Source organism: Heloderma suspectum, chromosome 2 (genome assembly GCF_057233095.1).
Source record: "Heloderma suspectum isolate Gila_16-S chromosome 2, 16-S_ref, whole genome shotgun sequence".
Taxonomy (NCBI): domain Eukaryota; kingdom Metazoa; phylum Chordata; class Lepidosauria; order Squamata; family Helodermatidae; genus Heloderma; species Heloderma suspectum.
In genome coordinates this window covers 211,307,817-211,326,400 of record NC_139459.1, presented here as the reverse complement: position 1 = coordinate 211,326,400, position 18,584 = coordinate 211,307,817, and the positions used below count along the sequence as shown (strand labels likewise).

Below are 18,584 nucleotides of genomic sequence, written 5' to 3'. Positions count from 1 at the left end.
TATGATGCTATGGGTACTGGATCAGGGCTAGTGTAAATAAATAGGGGCTAAAGGAAATGCCCCTAAAGCAGCCTTTTCCCAACCTGGTGCCCTCCAGATTGGTTGGCGTGCTGGCCAGGGATGATGGGAGTTGTAGTCCAACACATCTGGTTGTGAAAGGGCCCCCCAAAGCATATCACATGCTTTGTTCCACTTCTCAACTCACCAACATTTCATAACACTGGCATTACCAGTCTGTCTGCTTCTCCCAGCATCCAGCTTCTTCAAGACTGCCTAATATTTTGCCTTCACCTACAGTAATATGGCATGCACACAGCCACATATATTCAACATCCCATTCTGTCCCTAATTTTTGCCTACAATGCCTTGATTGTTTAAGAAACAGATACCCAGAGATATTTGATCACAAATGGAATATTTATTGGGAACATGAGCTGTGGAAGCCTGAAGTTTTGCTCTTTTGCTGCTCACAAAAGCATTTCCTTTCCATCAGGGCAGAGAGCCTCCCCCTTAAGATGTCTTGGCTGTACTTGGGATAGCAGCATGTCTGTCAGTGTCGCTCATGTATGGCTCCACCCCACACATCAGCCATGATATTTACAACACCTCACAGCAACTGGAGGATGAATTGCTTCCCCTTTCTCCCTGCCCCCCTCCTCCCAAAATACTAGGGCAGAAAAGTTTGGCTTCTTTCAGGATGAAGCCCCATTATTACTTATTTGATTACAGTTGTTATCTCAGCCTTGTTCTTCCAAGGAGCTCAGGACAGCAAAGGTGGCAGTTACTCCACTTCATCCTCACGACAACCCCATGAGGTAGGTTAGGCTGAGAGATAGTGATAGGCCTGAGGTCACCCAAAGGTCTTTGTGGGGATTTGAACCCAGGTTCAAGACCAATAGTCTATCTACTATTGGGGATAAGGGCAAAGGTTCCCTAGCTAGTGCGAAGTCTGATCTGAGATGAGAGAGGTGTTTCCCTTGCCAGATGTCTTGTGGGAGGGAGACACTGCACGTGTGCCCCTGACTGTGTGAAGAACCAGTCATCTGAAGCCTGCAGCCGCATGGCAAAATAAGCATTCCCTGGCTGCCTCCTTCCTTTGATTTCTGTGGTTGGAGCAGGCAGCTCATTGTGTAGTCAGCAGCGGTAGGAGCTAACGCTTTACCCACCCGCTTGGCGGGATGTGCCAGATGACCCATGTAGATATATGGGCAGCTTCCATTTTGTAAACAGCTATCTGCGTTCATCCAAATCTGTTTTGTACACACACACACACAAAACACATATGTAAACATACATGCATATAAATATACACATATGTAAGCACACATAGACAGATGTGCATGCACTCACACGCATGCATGCCCAGCAGATGCTTCAGTGCTCTTGCCTAATGCTCCCAGTGCAGATCCGTGCTACTACACTAAGCCTATCTGTACCAGAAAGCCAGTGACCTATTGGGCTGTGCGGAATCTTTCAGCAAGGTTGGAGCTGGCTGCAGAAGGAAGGCGATCTCCCTAGTCCCATCCAAGACCCCCAGTGGTTTCAGGGCTGGATCTGAGGGGCCATTCTTCCTCGGTGCCTGGGCGCATTGGAGCCTGTAAGACACCAGCACCTCCCGGACGGTGCACCGGAATGTCTTGCAGACAAAACAGTAGAGGAAGAAGTTAAGGGAGGTGTTGAGCATGGCTACCATGTTGGCAACGTCAAGGGCCAGATGCACTCGCCAGTCCTGATTGACCGAGGTCACGTAGAGGTGGTAGATAATGACGAATGTCCGTGGAGCCCAGAGGAAAATGAAGACTGTGGTGATGGCCAGCAGAATTGCTGTGGATTTGCTGAGGCGCCGGTTGGGTCCACCTGTGCGCTTGAGCTTGCAGATGATCACAGAATTGGTCACCAAGAAGATGCTACAGGGAATGAAGTAGATGAGGAAGCAGTGAAGCCACTTTAGGACCTGGTCCATGGTGGTGGGTGGGTAGACATCATGCCAAACATCGAGCCACCAATAGAAGGGGATTCCAGTGGCCAATGACATGGCAAACACAGCGCCAATTATCTTCCGGGTGCGCTCCGGGTAGGAGACAGACCTGTACTGCAGTGGGTGGCAGAGAGCCACGTAACGGTCCACAGTCAGCAAGACGGTCACCCAGATGGAGGCATGATTGGCTGTAAACTGCAACACGTTGACGGTGTGGGCAAAGGCACCAGGGACCTCACGGGCCAAGATGGCTGCCTGCACAATGAACCCCGCAAAGACGACAAAGACCTGAGTCAGGATGTCGGAAGCAGTGAGGGCCAGGAGGTACCAGTAGGAGGATTTTTGGGTGCGGACAGCCAGGCGGGATAGTGCAATGGCTGTCAAAATGTTAACTGGAACAAGGAAGAGAGGGAAGCAAAGCAATCAGAGAGTGAGCATCAATGGGGTATGAATTTGATAGCAGAAAAACAACAAGTAAGACACAGGAGCAAAATCCATCTGGTCAAGTAAAAGCTGGCTTTAGTTCTTGCCATCACATGTCAAATAAATAAATACATACATACATACATACATACATACTGAGACGTGGTAGTGGTAATTTCAAATGACACTGAAATTACCAATGACATTGGTAAGAGTGCTGGCATGGTAAGAAAGCCAGGACTAGGATTGGGGAGATCTGGGTTCAAATCCTCCATTCTTCACTCAGCTAGGAAGCTCAGTGGGTAATCTTGGACCACTTGTCATCTTCTAGCCTAACCTACCTTACAGGGTTGCTGGGGTGCAGCCAGGGCTAGACCTCAGGGCCAAAGTCCATGACCCCACAACCCTGCTTCTCCCCCCCGCCCCAAATGACTACCCAGAGAGTGACGGGTGCTCAGGGCAGCAGAAACAGGCTCGGCATCAGCACCCGGGCTGGCATGGGCATCTTAAAATGGCATGGGGATTAAAAAAAAATAAAAATCCTATAGTCAGGAGGTGGCTGGCTGGGCGTGTACATGGTGACAACTGCTCATTTTATTATTTTTACTTAAAATAATATCATTTTCTACAACGGTGGCACTTATTCCCATGTAAATGTGTTTCACATCAGGGCAGCAGAAGCAAACTCAATTTTTTCCCCTGTAGTCATGATGGTGCTTCGATTCAAGTGACTTTAAAATGCAAAACTGCACATCCTCAGAGTCTATTTTCTCAGCGTTAACAAGTCGCTGTGTTGTTTTCGTTTGCCCTAACATGTCAGGAATGTAGAAGCAGTTGCAAGTAGTGTGTGCGGGGAGAAATGTTAGTTGTTATTCCACAGCAGGAGTAATTACTCATGGCTACCTAAAATGGGGGCAGGGGGAGACATAAGACCATTAAGTGCAGTATCTAAAATTAACTAGTTGCACCACTGCAGGATTGTTGCCAGGATAAAAGGGCAGCGGGGAGGGAAAAATAACCATCTATGCTACCATATGCTCCTTGGAGGAAGGGTGGCATATAAATGTATGGCTCCGAGGGATTTTAGGGGCTTAAATGCTCTAAAAACTGAGATTTTGGATATTATGTCTGTGTTTTACATTGCCATATTTATTTCTGTGCTGCTGGTTGCTGTTTTTTAATTACACTTTATTCTTCTCTTTTGTATTACATGTTATTATTTTAATTATTTGTAATCCACCCAGAGAACATTTGTTATTGGGCCGATTCACAATATAACAAATAAACAAAATAGAACAAGTGCATAAATAATCCTGGTTGGTATAGCTTGCAGCTGCTTTAACCCAGGTCCAGGACAAACGAGCTACTCAGTGGATCACACTGTCTTCACTCCGTTGAGGCTGCCTGATGTGGGAACCGTCATTTAGGCCTGGCTGGCTCTGCATCTTCTGCCCCCCGCAGCGGGGCTCCGATCCGCTTCCACGCCTTCTCTCAGGGCAACCGGCCTAATTTCCCTCAGCACAGAACCACGGAGCTGCGCGCCTGCGAAACTGCCCTGCTGGAGGTGCGACTAGGAGGTTGTTCTCCACAGCTACGTGAGATCATGGCTCCCTCTAGTGCTCAGCTCTGGAATTAACACCCTAGATTACATTACACGGACATCTGTCCTTCTTAATCATCTTTCCCTGCCTAGGCCAGTCATTTTTTTTTTTTAAGTTTGTTTCCTAAGGGTATGTTACAGCTATTACAGTGTGTTGGAATTTTCAGGTAATAAAATGTCTCCCTTACCACTGCAGGAAACAGTGGTGGGCTCTCCTTCGCTGGAGGTATTTTATTTATTTATTACATTTTTATAGCGCCCAATAGCTGAAGCTCTGCTATTTAAGCAGAGGCTGGACAGCCATCTGTCAGGGATGCTGTAGTTGCATCCTACATTGTAGATCCCACATGGAGAAGAGGGTTGGACTAGATGACCTCCAAGGTCCCTTCCAACTCTTAAATTCTATTATTCTATGAAGGCTTTTTCAGTGGTGGCTCCCCATCTCTGCAATGCTCACCCAAGGAATGCTCGCCTGGCACCCACACTGCTATCTTTTTGGCACCAGGATATTTGTTGTGTGAAGAAGTACTTCCTTTCATCTGTCCTGAATCTCCAAGCAATCAGCTTCATGGGATGACCCAACTGGGTTCGAGTGTTATGAGAAAGGGGGAAAAATGCCTCCCCATCCACTTTCTCCACTCCATGCATAATTTTGTGCACCTCTCTCTCTCCTCGTACTTGCCATTTTTCTAAGCTAGACAGTCCCAGATGTTGTAACCTTTCCACATAGCGCAGTTCCTCCAGCCCTAAAGACTTTTCCATTCTACCAGGCCTTTGTGTGACTCTGTTGCTAGTTCTTAATTTGTTTTATCTTGTTTCTTAGTCATTGCGTGATGTGTTTTTTATTGTGTTGTTTTACTGTACGCTGCCTTGGGAGGGCTTGTCTTGCAAGGTGGCTTAGGCAGAAAGGTAAACAAATAAATAATTAAAGAAGAAAGCAAGCCAAATACCTCAGCTGTGAGCTGTTGCTGCTGCTTGCCCCCTCCCTGTTCTGGGTGCCACTCAGGCTTCTCTCTGACACACCTACAGAGATGGCCTACTTCTCAGCATTTTCTTACCTGGCAGACCGACACACAAGAGGATGCAATAGTAGATGATGGCGCCAACACCAACCACGCAGGGTGATCTTTCCTCCTGATCTGGGTCTTTGGCACTGTTTGCCCATGCCAGGTCAGTCCTGTTCATCTTTCAGTGCCTTCCAGCTACAAGGGTGGGGTGGGGATCAGGAGAATGGATTAAGAATACTATAGAATCACTGCTTAGAATATCACTTCTCCTACCAACCCCGAACACTTGCATTGACTCTTTCCCTTCACTGAACATGGGGGCACAAAGAGTGGAACAAGAGGAGGGATCAATATGGCAACTTGTGTAGCAGCTTCAAGCAAGGGATTATTATGTTTTAGCAACCCCACCCCATCCCCCCAGTGTATTTTGCATATCCTTAGACCAGGAATGGGGAAGGTTCTCCATCCTGTCTGAAAGCTTCTTTCCCTGTTATCTCCACCACTGATCGGAGATAAGAGAGTATTGAAAGGCAATTAACCTTTACATGACTTGCAAAGAATCCAGCTGCTGCAAAGGTTTTGAGAGGCACATTTTGCTTGCGGGAGAGCTGTAGCATAGAACGGAGGCATGCATTTTGCAGGCAGGAGACCTGCATGCTCATGAGCAGACATGCATAGGCTTGGTATTTGGGATGCTCTTTGGAAGTGATGCTGAGTGATTCCTGCTTACTTCTGAGCAGACACACAGAAGCCTTGTCCTGCTTACTTCTGAGTAGGCTTAAAATGGTAATAATCATAGGTGGCCCCACTGACAGATGGAATGTGGCCCCCAAGACCTTTCTCATTCTGCAATTTGGCTCTTGGGCTCCTTGATCAATGGAGCAAGCTCTCTGTGCAGGTAAATGGAGGTGCTCTTGCACTGCCTGCAAAGTGTCCTGTCTGAGATGAAACTACGGATGGAGAAGTTTGAGGCAGATCTCTATTCTTCCCCTGGGTAAGTCAGGTGAAGACCTTTTTATTTTCCCAGGCATTTTGGCATTTTAGCTTTCTAGACTTTTAGCTTTGCTGTTTTAAATCTGTATTTTAAATCTCTGCATTGCTGCTAGGTTTTATTCTGGTTGTATTGTTATACTGTGGTTTTAATGTTTCATATATTTTATATTGTTTTGTTGTGTGCTCTTTGGTTTTAATTTTTGTGAACTGCCCAGAGAGCTTCGGCTATTGGGTGGTATAGAAATGAAATAAATATATATATATTTTTTAAAAAACTCCAACCTCTGCTCCTTCTTCTATCAATATACTCAGCTGGTTACGCGTTGTGAGAGATGCATGTCACACTACACACACAAACACAAAAGTAATGAAGGACATCTAGACATGTAAAGCTTTCAGAACTGTGCAACCCCCCCCCCCCCCAATCTAGGGTAGGGAGCCACCACCAGTGAGTTGCTGAAGCCTTGTAGATAGCTTGCTAGGCAGTTCGTAGTGTGTCCAAAGATATAAGCCACTGTAAAAGTTCCTGTTCAGGGCAGGGGTAGTGACAGAATGGATGCAAGTTTAAATGAGGGATCCACGTAGCAAACTCCCCTGAGATAGGATCTATGTAGATGGTATATGTAGTTGGAAGACATCTATCTATTGATCAGAGGCTGAGTGGCCACTTATCAGGGATACTGTAGAAGCAGATTTCCTGCATTTGGAGTTGGGGGTTGGACTAGATGAACTTTGGGTTCCCTTCCAGCTTTATGAGTCTATCTATCTATCTCATAAAGTCTATCTTTATGAGTCTATCTATTAGACTCTCTCTGAGCAGAGAGGTGGAGAGACAGATGGGAGCATCTTGGGTATCAGACAGGCAGCTCCATAGAGAGATTCTGCATGCACCATCACCTTTGTAATGGAGTCTAGTTATTTGTTTGACCCTTTCCTAGTAAGTTGGAACCTCCACTCCACCTGTCTCCTGGGTCTCCTGAAACTGAACAAGGTCACATTCTGCCTGAAGTTTATTCCCAGGTATGTGCCTCCCCACCTTCTTTGCAGATCACACAGCCCAGTTCACATTGCCAGACGGACAGATGATTCACAACTTCCCAACTGATGGATCCTGGCTGGTGGAATCTTACCTTGATGGCTCCGCTGCAGAAATTGCTCTCCTGTATTGATGCCGTCCTTGGCAATCCTTCCTTGATCAGATGATGGCAAAATAGTGCATCTCCTCCACTGTGCAGCGAATCTGCAAGCCTGTTGTTGATAGCCAGGGGTGCGTGAGAAAGAGAAGAGGCAGCAGGGTGAAGGATGTCATAGGCTGAGGGAGCTGCTAGAGACTAGGAAAGAGGGAGGAGCGGCAGGTGTGTGCTTGAGGCAGATAGACCTGGAGTCAGTGGAGAGTGTCACTGGGTTAGCTCAGCACAGAGGGAGACTTGGCCACAGGACACCGTTGTCAGTCATGCACCCAAGCTTCTGTTTACAGGGCCTACCTGTAAGTGTGAAGAAACAGAGCCTCAGAAATGGAGGGTCCATGTGTGTCCATGCTTTTAGCGAGGGTACATAAGAAGACCTGTGCTGGATCAGACTAAAGGCCTATCCTGCATCCTGTTTCCTGCAGCGGCCAACCAGATGCCCCAATGGGAAGCCCACAAGCGGGTCATGAGGGCAGTAGCACCTTCCCCACTGTTGTTTCCCAGCAACTGGTACTCAGAGGCCTGCTGCTTCTGATCCTAACTACATGATTTTATATGCCACTATGTGTTAACGAAAGCCTGACAACGAACTTTGTCCTAAGGTGAAGGGAGGGGGATTTGGGGTGGAGAAAAAGCAGAAATGGCATGTGTGCCTAACCCATTTCCTGCCTGCCACTTCTTTACTCCAGGTGGCTTCTCCCTTAAGCTGTTTCCCCCCATGGGATGTCAAACGTGGATGTGCTTCTCTTGCCCCTTCTGCATCTCTGTTCGCAGTTCCCCCTCCTGAACAGCTTTTTCCCTAAAGCAAAATGTTCGTGTTGCACTCCTCCAATTAAACTCAGCATGCAGTATGCCAGGCCATAGGTTACAATGCCAGCTAGGCCCCATTCAATTAATATCACTCCAACCTAGTTTAAAAGGAAAGATGGAGGAGTTCTAAATCTGCATTCCAAAAATGGAATTGCTTCTACTTGGAGCTCCCTGCTTGTGCTCAGGTGACTCTTGTTCAAATTGTCTCCCGACTGCTGGTTCATCTCAGAAGGTCCACCAACCGCTGCACCTGGAGCTTCAAACCAGGGTTGCTATTCTACCGGGCTAGAGGTCTTTCTCTTCCTGCACAGAACTGATCAGCCTATGTGAGTGGAGGACACAGACATTCCCCTCATTTCCCAAAGAATAGAGAAAGCAACTGCTCTCTTTCAGGTTACCCTCTCTGTCCAAGGTTGGAGAGAGACAGTCCGGCCCATGGAAGCGGCAGGGAGCCACAGCCTCCACAACTGACCGATGAGCAGTTTGACCGCCTGACTCTTGCTGTGACTGTATGGCTGGCCGTGGCGCACAACCTGCAGCCAGTACATGGTCTGGAGGCAACTATTGCCAACGTTCTGTCTGATGCAGTAATTTGGTGATGAGAAACCAAAAGTTGGCATGCAACAGGCACGTGTCCTTATCCACCCCCAAGCATGTAGTCAGGAGTGGGATGCTGCTACCCGATAGTATTGCAAGCAAGATCGTCTCACTTAACTAAGGGTCAAACTAGGCATGATGTTAAATGTATCTTTGCAGTCAACATGTATGTTTTTAAAAATGGCTCTTTGATGCTGCTGTTTGGATTGGGAGGAACATTCCCCACCCCTGGCGCAACTTCAGAGGAGTCATTTTCATTAGGACCAAAGCAGGGGAGGAAAGGGTTGAACTCCCCTCCCTTGCCTTCTGCAATCCCATCAGCCAGACACCCCCAACAGCTGCTACTTGGATAAACAAACAAACAAACATGGTTGTCAAATGTAAGGACACAATTAACGTCATCTCCAGTTTGGCCTTAAGGCTTCTTGAATGGGAAGACAGCCCCCCAAAGAACTGACCAATGCACAAAGGCTTTCCACAGTGAGTGAACTAGGAAGGCCAATAGTTGTCCTTGTACCTGGTTACAACATTTTAAGTAAAGCATCCTGAAGGAAAACTCTCTGGCTGGAACTCATAAAACGGATGGTTCAATGTGTGCAGTTTTGTTTTTCAGGGGTGGGAAATTAATGTGTCATTCCAATATTTTGACCACAACTTGGGCCACTTCTCACACAGGCCACTAACCAGTGCAGTTAATTGCACTTTACGTCCATGGGAATCACTGATGTGTGCCTGACTCTGTGGAGAATTGTGACTATGTATGTCTTACACTCCCCTTCATGGATCACTGCCTTGTTGTGGCAAAGGGGCTTGCGTAACTCAGTGAAGCCATAAGCTATGCCGTGTGGGGCCACCCAAGATGGACAGGTCATGGCGGAGAGTTCTGACAAAGTGTGGTCCACTGGAGAAGGAAATGGCAACCCACTCCAGTATTCTTGCCAAGAAAACCCCATGGAACGTATCACAAGGCTAAAAGATATGACGCCGGAAGATGAGCCCCTCAGGTCAGAAGGTGCCCAATATACCACTGGGGAAGAACAGAGGGTATTTCCAAGTAGCGCCAGAAAGAGTGAAGCGGCTGGGCCAAAGCCGAAAGGACACTCAGCTGTGGATGTGTCTGGTGGTGAAAAGGAAGTCCGATGCTGTAAAGAACAATATTGTTTAGGAACCTGGAATGTAAGAGCAATTCATCAAGGTAAGCTGGGGGTGGTCAAACATGATGGCAAGATTGAACATTGAGATCTTGGGAATCAGCAAACTAAAATGGACAAGCATGGGCAAATTTAATTCAGGTGACCATTATATTTACTACTGTGGGCAAGAATTCCTTAGAAGAAATGGAGTAGCACTCATAGTCAACAAAAGGGTGGGAAAAGCAGTACTGGGGTACAATCTCAAAAACGATAGAATGATCTCAGTACGAATCCAAGGCAAACCATTCAACATCACAGTAATTCAAGTCTATGCCCCAACCGCTGATGCCTAAGTAGCTGAGGTTGATCGGTTCTGTGAAGACCTGCAACACCTTCTAGAACCAACACCAAAAAAAGATGTCCTCTTCATCATAGGGGATTGGAATGCTAAAGTAGGAAGTCAAGAAATAACCGGGATAACAGGCAAGCATGGCCTTGGTGTACAAAATGAAGCAGGACAAAGGCTAATAGAGTTTTGCCACGAGAACACGCTGATCATAGCAAACACCCTTTTCCAACAGCACAAGAGGTGACTCTACACATGGACATCACCAAATGGTCAATATCAAAATCAGATTGACTATGTACTTTGCAGCCAAAGATGGAGAAGCTCTATACAGTCAGTAAAAACAAGACCTGGGGCTGACTGTGGCTCAGATCATGAGCTGCTTCTTGCAAAATTTCGGCTGAAATTGAAGAACGTAGGGAAAACCACTAAACCATTCAGGTATGACCTAAATCATATCCCTTACGAATATACAGTGGAGGTGAGGAATAGATTTCAGGGATTAGACCTGATAGACAGAGTGCCTGAGGAACTATGGACGGAGGTCCGTAACATTGTTTAGGAGGCAGCAACTCAATCCATCCCAAAGAAAAAGAAATGCCAGAAAGCAAAGTGGCTGTCTGAGGAGGCTTTACAAGTAGCTGAGGAAAGATGGGAAGCGAAAAGCAAGGGAGAAAGGGGAAGATATAGCCAACTGAATGCAGAGTTCCAGAGAATAGCAAGGAGAGACAAGAAGGCCTTCTTAAATGAACAATGCAAAGAAATTGAGGAAAAGAATAGAATGGGAAAGACTAGAGATCTTTTCAAGAAAACTGGAGATCTCAAGGGAACGTTTTGTGCAAAGACGGGCATGATAAAGGACAAAGAAGGCAGGGACCTAACAGAAGCAGATGAGATTAAGAAGAGGTGGAAAGAATACACAGAAGAACTATACAGGAAAGATCTTAATGTCTCTGATAGCCATGATAGTGCGGTCACTGAACTTGAGCTGGACATCCTAGAGAGTGAAGTCAAGTGGGCCTTAGGAAGCATTAGTAACAACAAAGCTAGCGGAGATGACAGTATTCCAGCTGAGCTATTTAAGATCCTAAAAGATGATGCTGTTAAAGTGCTGCACTCAATATGCCAACAAATTTGGAACACTCAACAATGGCCACAAGACTGGAAAAGGTCAGTTTACATTCCAATTCCAAAGAAGGGCAATGCCAAAGAGTGTTCAAACTACTGTACAGTTGCGCTCATTTCACATGCCAGCAAGGTTATGCTCAAATTCCTACAAGCTAGGCTTCAGCAGTATGTGAACCAAGAACTACCAGAAGTACAAGCTGGGTTTTGAAGAGGCAGAACTAGAGATCAAATCGCCAACATTCGCTGGATCATGGAGAAAGCAAGAGAATTCCAGAAAAACGTCTATTTCTGCTTCATTGACTACGATAAAGCCTTTGATTGTGTGGATCACAACAAACTGTGGCAAATTCTTAAAGAGATGGGAGTACCAGACCACCTTACCTGTCTCCTGAGAAACCTGTACCAGGGTCAAGGAGCAACAGTAAGAACCGGACATAGAACAACTGATTGGTTCAAAATTGGGAAAGGAGTATGACAAGGCTGTATATTGTCGCCCTGCTTATTTAATTTATATGCAGAGTACCTCATGAGAAACGCCAAGTTGGATGAATCACAGGTTGGAATTAAGATTGCCCGAGGAATGATCAACAACCTCAGATACACAGTCAGTACCACCCTAATGGCAGAAAGCGAAGAGGATCTAAAGAGCCTCTTGTTGAGGGTGAAGTGCAGAGTGCAAAAGCTGGTTTGAAACTCAACATTAACAAAACTAAGGTCACGGCATCTGGCCCCATCACTTCCTGGCATATAGAAGGGGAAGAAATGGAAGCAGTGACAGATTTTACTTTCTTGGGCTCCAAGGTTCACTGCAGACGGTGACTGTAGCCATGAAATTAAAAGACGCTTGCTCCTTGGGAGGAAAGCTATGGCAAACCTAGACAGCACAGTAAGAAGCAGAGACATCACCTTGCTGACAAAGGTCTGCATAATCAAAGTTATGGTTTTCCCAGTAGTAATGTATGGCTGTGAGAGCTGGACTGTAAGGAAGGCTGAGCACCGAAGAATTGATGCTTTCGAACTGTGGTGCTGGAGAAGACTCTTACGAGTCCCCTGGACTGCAAGGAGGTCAAATCAGTCAATCCTAAAGGAAATCAACCCTGAGTGCTCATTGGAAGGACAGATACTGAAGCTGAAGCTCAAATATTTTGGCCACCTAATGCGAAGAGAAAACTCTCTGGAAAAGACCCTGATGCTGGGAAAGACTGAAGGCAAAAGGAGAAGGGGACGGCAGAGGATGAGATGGCTAGATAGCATCACTGATGCAATGAATATGGACTTGAGCACACTCCGGGAGAGAGCGCAGGACAGGAAGGCCTGGCGTGCTATGGTCCATGGGGTCACGAAGAGTTGGACATGACTGAAGGACTGAACAACAACAATGCCTTACACTGAGATTGTCAGAGGGGCAATCTACATTACAACTTTAAACTGGTTTCAAACCTGTTTTTAGCGATTACGGCTACCAAATACAGGAATTCTGGGAATTGCAGCTCTAGGAAGAGGGGCCACTTGGGCAGGGGACAGGGGTCTCTAGCAAAGAATTCTCAGTACCTTCATGAAACTGCAGGATCCCTTTAAATAAACCGGTTTGAAACCAGTTTAAAGTTGTAATGTAGATTGCCCCTCTGCGTATGAAAGAAATGTGTCTCACTTCTCAAGCCCAACAGAAACATGCATTTTGCAGAAAGCACGCTGCTTGGGGAAATCCGACATATGGCACGCAATGTATGGAGTTATCCCCACTGCACTGATAAACTATGCCACGTGTGTATGGGTATATCCATCTCTAAAGCAGTTGCTTGGAGAGCTCACCGCAAGCGCAGGGCTCACGGTCACTGGCTTAGTGGGGGTCCAGTTTCGAGTCATGCCACCTGCTCTAGCTGCTCACACAGTCCACTGCTTCTTGCCAAGGACTGCCGTATGTAAATATTACTAGGTGCTCAGCAGTGATCGGAGGGGCTGATATGGTAGTTTTGCACTCACCGTATCAAAGCAAACAAGAAGCTGCCACTCGGGCAGCGAGGGCTGGAAAAACACCAGCAAAGAAAGACGTGCCTCTCTTGGCCCTGCGATAAGGGCAGCTTCCTCCTGGCTTACAGTGCAATCCTATACATGTCTACTCAGAAGGAAGTCTCATTGAGTTCAATGGGGCTGACTCCTAGGTAAGCAGTTAGAGGACTGCAGCCTTAACAACTAAAATAATAGATGTGTGCATACTAGCAAATGAGCTGTTGGTCTTACTCATCTCTTCTCCATGCTTCAGACAGGCTGTTCACCTTTTAATTTTTAAAATTGCCATGTCTTTATTTATTTGTCACTTTATTCACATAAAAAAGGAGTTATTTTTAAAGAAGAAGTGCAAAACCACTCAGGGAATTGGGAAGGGGCTGGAAAATCAACTGTGCATACTTAAAACTTGCAGAATCCTACCCCAAAATCTTGAACCTGGGGAGGAAAGATACATTTGAACTACAGGGAGTGAGCATGCTTCCGGAGCAGTTCTGCTGCTCTAAACATGTTCTAAACATGCTTCAAGCAAATATATTGTGGTGTGGGGGGAGGCATTGGTCTGAGAACATAGGTGCAAGTCTGCACATTCAACATTATCATTTAGAAATAGAAAATTTTTAAAAATGAAGCCTGCAGGAGGAAGCACACATGAATGGAAACACACACAGAGATAAGTACAGGGTCAGTGAAGGACAAATCTAACTGACGTGTAATGAAGAGTGCAGCCTGTGAAGTGGGGATGGGAAAACAAACCTCCTGGGTTCTTCCCTATGGAGAGACTTTTTCAGGGCCTTGCTACTCCTAGGGGCTGTGTGCAAGTTGAACATGACCATCACATTAAGAGCTGGCACCCCCGCTGGCAGCATTGTTCTGGCCTGTACATTTGAAGGTGTGTGGTCTCTGGATTCCATCAGGCTGCTGAGCTTATAGGCCAGGCTTGCACCTGGAATAAGAAGAAGAGCTGAAGCAGAACAGGAGAGCTCCTACCTGAGGTCTCTGGCATGTGGACACTTGGAGTAGTGTAGCCACATGTCCTACTTTGCAGTGAACAGTCCTCTGTTTGAAGGCTTCCTCTCTTTGGCTGTCAAGTCCAAGTCCAGTTTAAAGAAAAAGAACCATCAGAAAGGAGAGAGCACAGGGCCTTGGCGTTGCTGAATGAGTAGGCACGCAGCTCATCTGGTCGTCGTCTACCCCATTATGGCCAGATGAATTGTATTTCTATTTAAATTGTAGCAATTAAGAAAGTAATTAATTAATTAATTTAAACGTGTCCATGTGTTTGAACCCTGCAGTACCACCTTCAGTCACTAGATGGCAGATGTCCCTAACCAGCACATAGCTTTGCAATTGATACAATTTGAAGCCAGGGGGCTGTAATTGGAAGGACATAATTATGTGGCTGTCCCTCCTGTTGTGGGGCAGCCTCCCCCTCAGGGGAATGGAGTGGACACACATCCTCCTTTAGGGGGCCATAGGGCTGCACCATGGCAGGGGCCAGTGGGCATGCCTTCACTCAGGTGGGCTGGGAGTAATGTGTCAAATTCTGAGAGCTCCACAAGTTTGCTTGAAGGCTTCGCTGTATCCAGCTGAGGGAGAAAGGTGTGCTTGACCCTTGCCCTTCATGGCTTATTGCACCAAGCAAGGAGGGGATGTCCGGCTGGGTCCAGGAGGTTGCAAATTCCTCCCTGAGTGAGGGAGTGGTGCCATCCTCCTTAAAAGAGGTGGTGATCAGGCCACTCCTGAAAAAGCCCAACCTGGACCCGGAGGATGTTAACAATTATAGGCCTGTGACCAACATCCCCTTCCCAGGCAAGGTGCTTGAGCAAGTGGTTGCAGGACAACTCCAGGCACTCTTGAATTAAATGGATTATCTAGATCCATTTCAATCGGGCTTCAGGCCTGGGGTGTGTTTCCGTGCTAGTGGCTTCACCTGGCTTGCAGCTTTATTGCGATGTTTCCCCAATCACATCTTCTTTTCCTGTTTCCACAGTCCTTAAAGACCCGGCTTATCATCACTGTAGCCTGGGACTCTGTGCTGTTCCCACTGAGCTCTAATCGAATTATTTTCTTGATGGCTGGGTGGAGTCTGAGTGGAGACTGGGTTGGGTCTGATTACCTCATCCGTGTTCCTGCCTCCTGCCTCCTCCTCCCCCTCCCTCGCCCCCTTCTGCTCCGCTCCAGTTTCCTGCTCTGGCCAGTCTCCTCTCTGCCTGCCGAGCCCCTTTCTCCCCCTTTAAAGTGTGTTTTGAAGCGTAATTGCACTTTAACAAAGAGGAGTGAAAAAGCAAAGGTGCAGTTGCACATTAACAGGCACTGCAACCCTTCCCATTGTTCCCGTAGTGCACCACTCCAGTTACGACTTCTCCACACCAATATAAATCTCTGACAGAAACATACTTCTGGGAGGGGTGCGGGGACTGGAAGTGAACATCATCAGACTGGCAGGGGCTGCTCAACCAATCAGAGAGGCTCCCCTCTCCAGGCTGTACTCCCCTTAACGGCAATCTTGGGAACAAGCTTCATTGACCACAACGGGAGTTACTTCTAAGTAGACTTCCCGGACATATGCCCAATTCCACCCATTTCCCCCTCCCTTTCCCTCTAATACACACACCCTCCATGTCAGTATCTTGCGATCACTCTATTACTTAATAGCGCAAATGCGTATTAGTGCTATTTTGCGATTGAGCGATAGAGTCATAGAGTCATAGGCAGATACTGACATGGAGGCTATGCATATTGCTGGAGGATGACCTGAGGTAAACCTGATTTTCAGGCTGTAGTGGGAATATTTGCTTGCCCGTGATAGCAGGCTTATATGCACTAGTGTTCTAGCGCTTATTTTCAATGATGTTTCAAAAGTTGGTCCCTTGGCATCCTGCCCCAAATGGTGATGAAACATCTGGAAAACAGGCAGAGTGAAAGTGTTGGGTCACTGAGGTCATGGGCAGGTGAGTGACACACCAACAAGGGACAGGCTACACGCCCCATGGGTAGGACAATGATACCGAACCCAGTGCGGTTGTGGAAACAGGTCAGTAATGGAGCCGAAGTAAGCAGGAGAAGTTGGACTATAACCAGTCTCAGAAGAAGCGGTTTTTCCACGATAAAATGTGGGGCTGGTGCTAAATGGCCATGATGTCATGAAAACACAGAGACGTCACTGCACAGCCAGGTTGAAGCAAATCACTGGTGGAAACACAGCCCTGGTTTTGGAACAGAAACTGCCTTGGTCACCCTGTGGGGTGACCTTTGCCAGGATAGGGACAGGAGGAGTGCAACCCTATTGATTCTCCTGGACCTCTCAGCGGCTTTCGATACCATTGACCATGGTATCCTTCTAGATAGGTTGTCTGGGTTGGGAGTTGGAGGCACTGCACTGCAGTAGTTCCGCTCCTGCTTGGATGGCTGATTCCAGAAGGTGGTGCTGGGGGATTATTGCTCCGTGCCTTGGCAATTGTGCCATGGGGTTCCACAGGGCTCCGTTTTATCCCCTATGCTGTTCAACATCTACATGAAACCACTGGGGGAGGTTATCCAGAGGTGTGGGCTGAGGTGCCATTAATATGCGGAAGACACCCAGCTCTACCTCTCTTCCTCATCAAACCCAGCTGAGGCAGTGGCTGTCCTGAATCAGTGCCTGGGCACGGTAATGGACTGCATGAGGGCCAACAAGCTGAGACTCAATCCAGACAAGATGGAGGTGCTGTTGTGGGTGGTTCATCTGCCCAGCTAGGTGACTTCAACCTGTTCTGAAGGGGGTTGCACTCCCCCTAAAGGATCATGTTCGTAGTTTGGGGGTGCTCTTGGATCCAGAACTGTCACTTGAGGCACAGGTGAACTCAGTGGCACAGAGCACTTTTTATCAGTTTAGGCTGGTATACCAACTATGCCCTTATCTGGACAGAGATAGCCTATCTACAGTTATTCATGCTCTGATATCCTCTCATCTGGATTACTGCAATGCGTTATGCATGGGGCTGCCTTTGAAAACAGTCCGGAAACTTCAGCTAGTCCAAAACAGGGCAGCAAGGTTGTTATCAGGGACTGGCCAATGAGATCACATTATGCTAGTACTTTTCCAGCTGTGCTGGCTGCCAGTCCATTTCTGAGCCCGATTCAAAGTGCTGGTATTAACATTCGAAGCCCTTAACGGCTCGGGGCCAGGTTATCTGAAGGATCGCCTCCTCCCATATGTGCCTGCCCGACTCTAAGATCATCCTCAGTGGTCCTTCTTCATAAGCCCCTGCCAAAGGAAGTAAGGCGGGTGGCTCCCAGGAAGAGGGTCTTTTCTGCTGTGGCACCCTGGCCATGGAATGAGCTCCTAGAGAGGTTCACCTGGCACCTATGTTGCACTCCTTAGCATTTTAGCTTCCTAATCGTTTAGCTCTGCTGTTTTAAATCTGTATTTTAAATCTCTGCATTGCTGCTAGGTTTTATTCTGGTTGTACTTTTTTAAGCTTTTATATTTTATATTGTTTTATGCTGTGCTTTGTGGTTTTAATTTTTGTGAACTGCTCAGAGAGCTCTGGCTATTGGGCAGTATAGAAATAAATAAATAAATAAATAAATAAATATAAGGGTAGCTAAGCCAGGTTTGTTCACTAGTAAAGAATAGCATACATCTCTGCTATTAGTGTGCTTTAGTGGAAATTAAACTAGAATATAACCATGTAGGCCTGGATTTAAATTCTTAGCCATGGATTTGCTTGGAGGCTTGGGACAAGTCTATTTCCTCCTAATAATTTCTTCTCATTCTATAGGGATGAAGGCAGGTGGAACGTGATCTGTAGAGCAGTGGGGCTGGCTTGGAAGCATCTTTACCTCCTTAAAAGTTACCACACGTAATTCTTTTACATTTTTTTTCTTCTCCTCCTAGGTCTAGTCTTGAATTCTGCAAGTTTTGGAGGGTTTTGGTTAGAATGGAGAAAAGCCAGCTGTGGATGGCACTGATTGGCTGGCACTGTGACATCACCAATATGCCTACCCCATTCCGTGCGGCCATTCTATAAGTGTTTTAAATATTTTTGCAGGGTTTTTGTTAGTAAGGTGAAGACTAGATAGCTAAAAAAAACCCAAGCACACCTGGTGGGGTTTTCTCCCTCTTAAAAAAAAAAGAAAACAATCTCCGGAAGGCAACCTAAGCCTGAGGAGGACATCAAGACTGACAGTGGGACTAGCATTCAGCTCACAGATGTGTGAACGTGTAAGGCTGCAATCCAATGCATGTTTAGACAGAGAAAACTCCTACAACTCCCAGCATTCCCCAGCCAGCATTGAAATGTTAAATCTATCTCCACCCTAAGCAATCTACCTCACAGTGGTATTGTGATGACACACAAAGATAGAGAATGTACATACTTTGCCATACC

The 18,584-nt window shown here is 46.7% G+C and overlaps 1 protein-coding gene across 1 annotated transcript; it reads right to left on the bottom strand.

Moving 5' to 3' along the window:
- Positions 1 to 732: 732 nt before the first annotated feature.
- On the bottom strand, positions 733 to 5,186 carry GPR142 (G protein-coupled receptor 142). Its single transcript, XM_084829774.1, has 3 exons — positions 5,060 to 5,186; positions 1,532 to 2,370; positions 733 to 759 (listed from the first exon to the last, which is right to left on the bottom strand). Exons 1-3 carry the CDS (start codon positions 5,184 to 5,186, stop codon positions 733 to 735), a joined length of 993 nt encoding a protein of 330 aa, XP_084685900.1.
- Between the last annotated feature and the right edge of the window lie 13,398 nt (positions 5,187 to 18,584).

What these genes read in the sequence shown, in the direction of transcription:
- GPR142 (XM_084829774.1), bottom strand. Translation starts at nt 5,186, where the DNA reads ATGAACAGGACTGACCTGGCATGGGCAAACAGTGCCAAAGACCCAGAT. An exon ending in CTTGTGTGTCGGTCTGCCAG is followed by an intron (nt 2,371 to 5,059) that starts GTAAGAAAATGC and finishes TCCTTGTTCCAG; the next exon opens with TTAACATTTTGACAGCCATT. An exon ending in CAGCCCTGAAACCACTGGGG is followed by an intron (nt 760 to 1,531) that starts GTCTTGGATGGG and finishes TGCTGTCCTGAG; the next exon opens with CTCCTTGGAAGAACAAGGCT.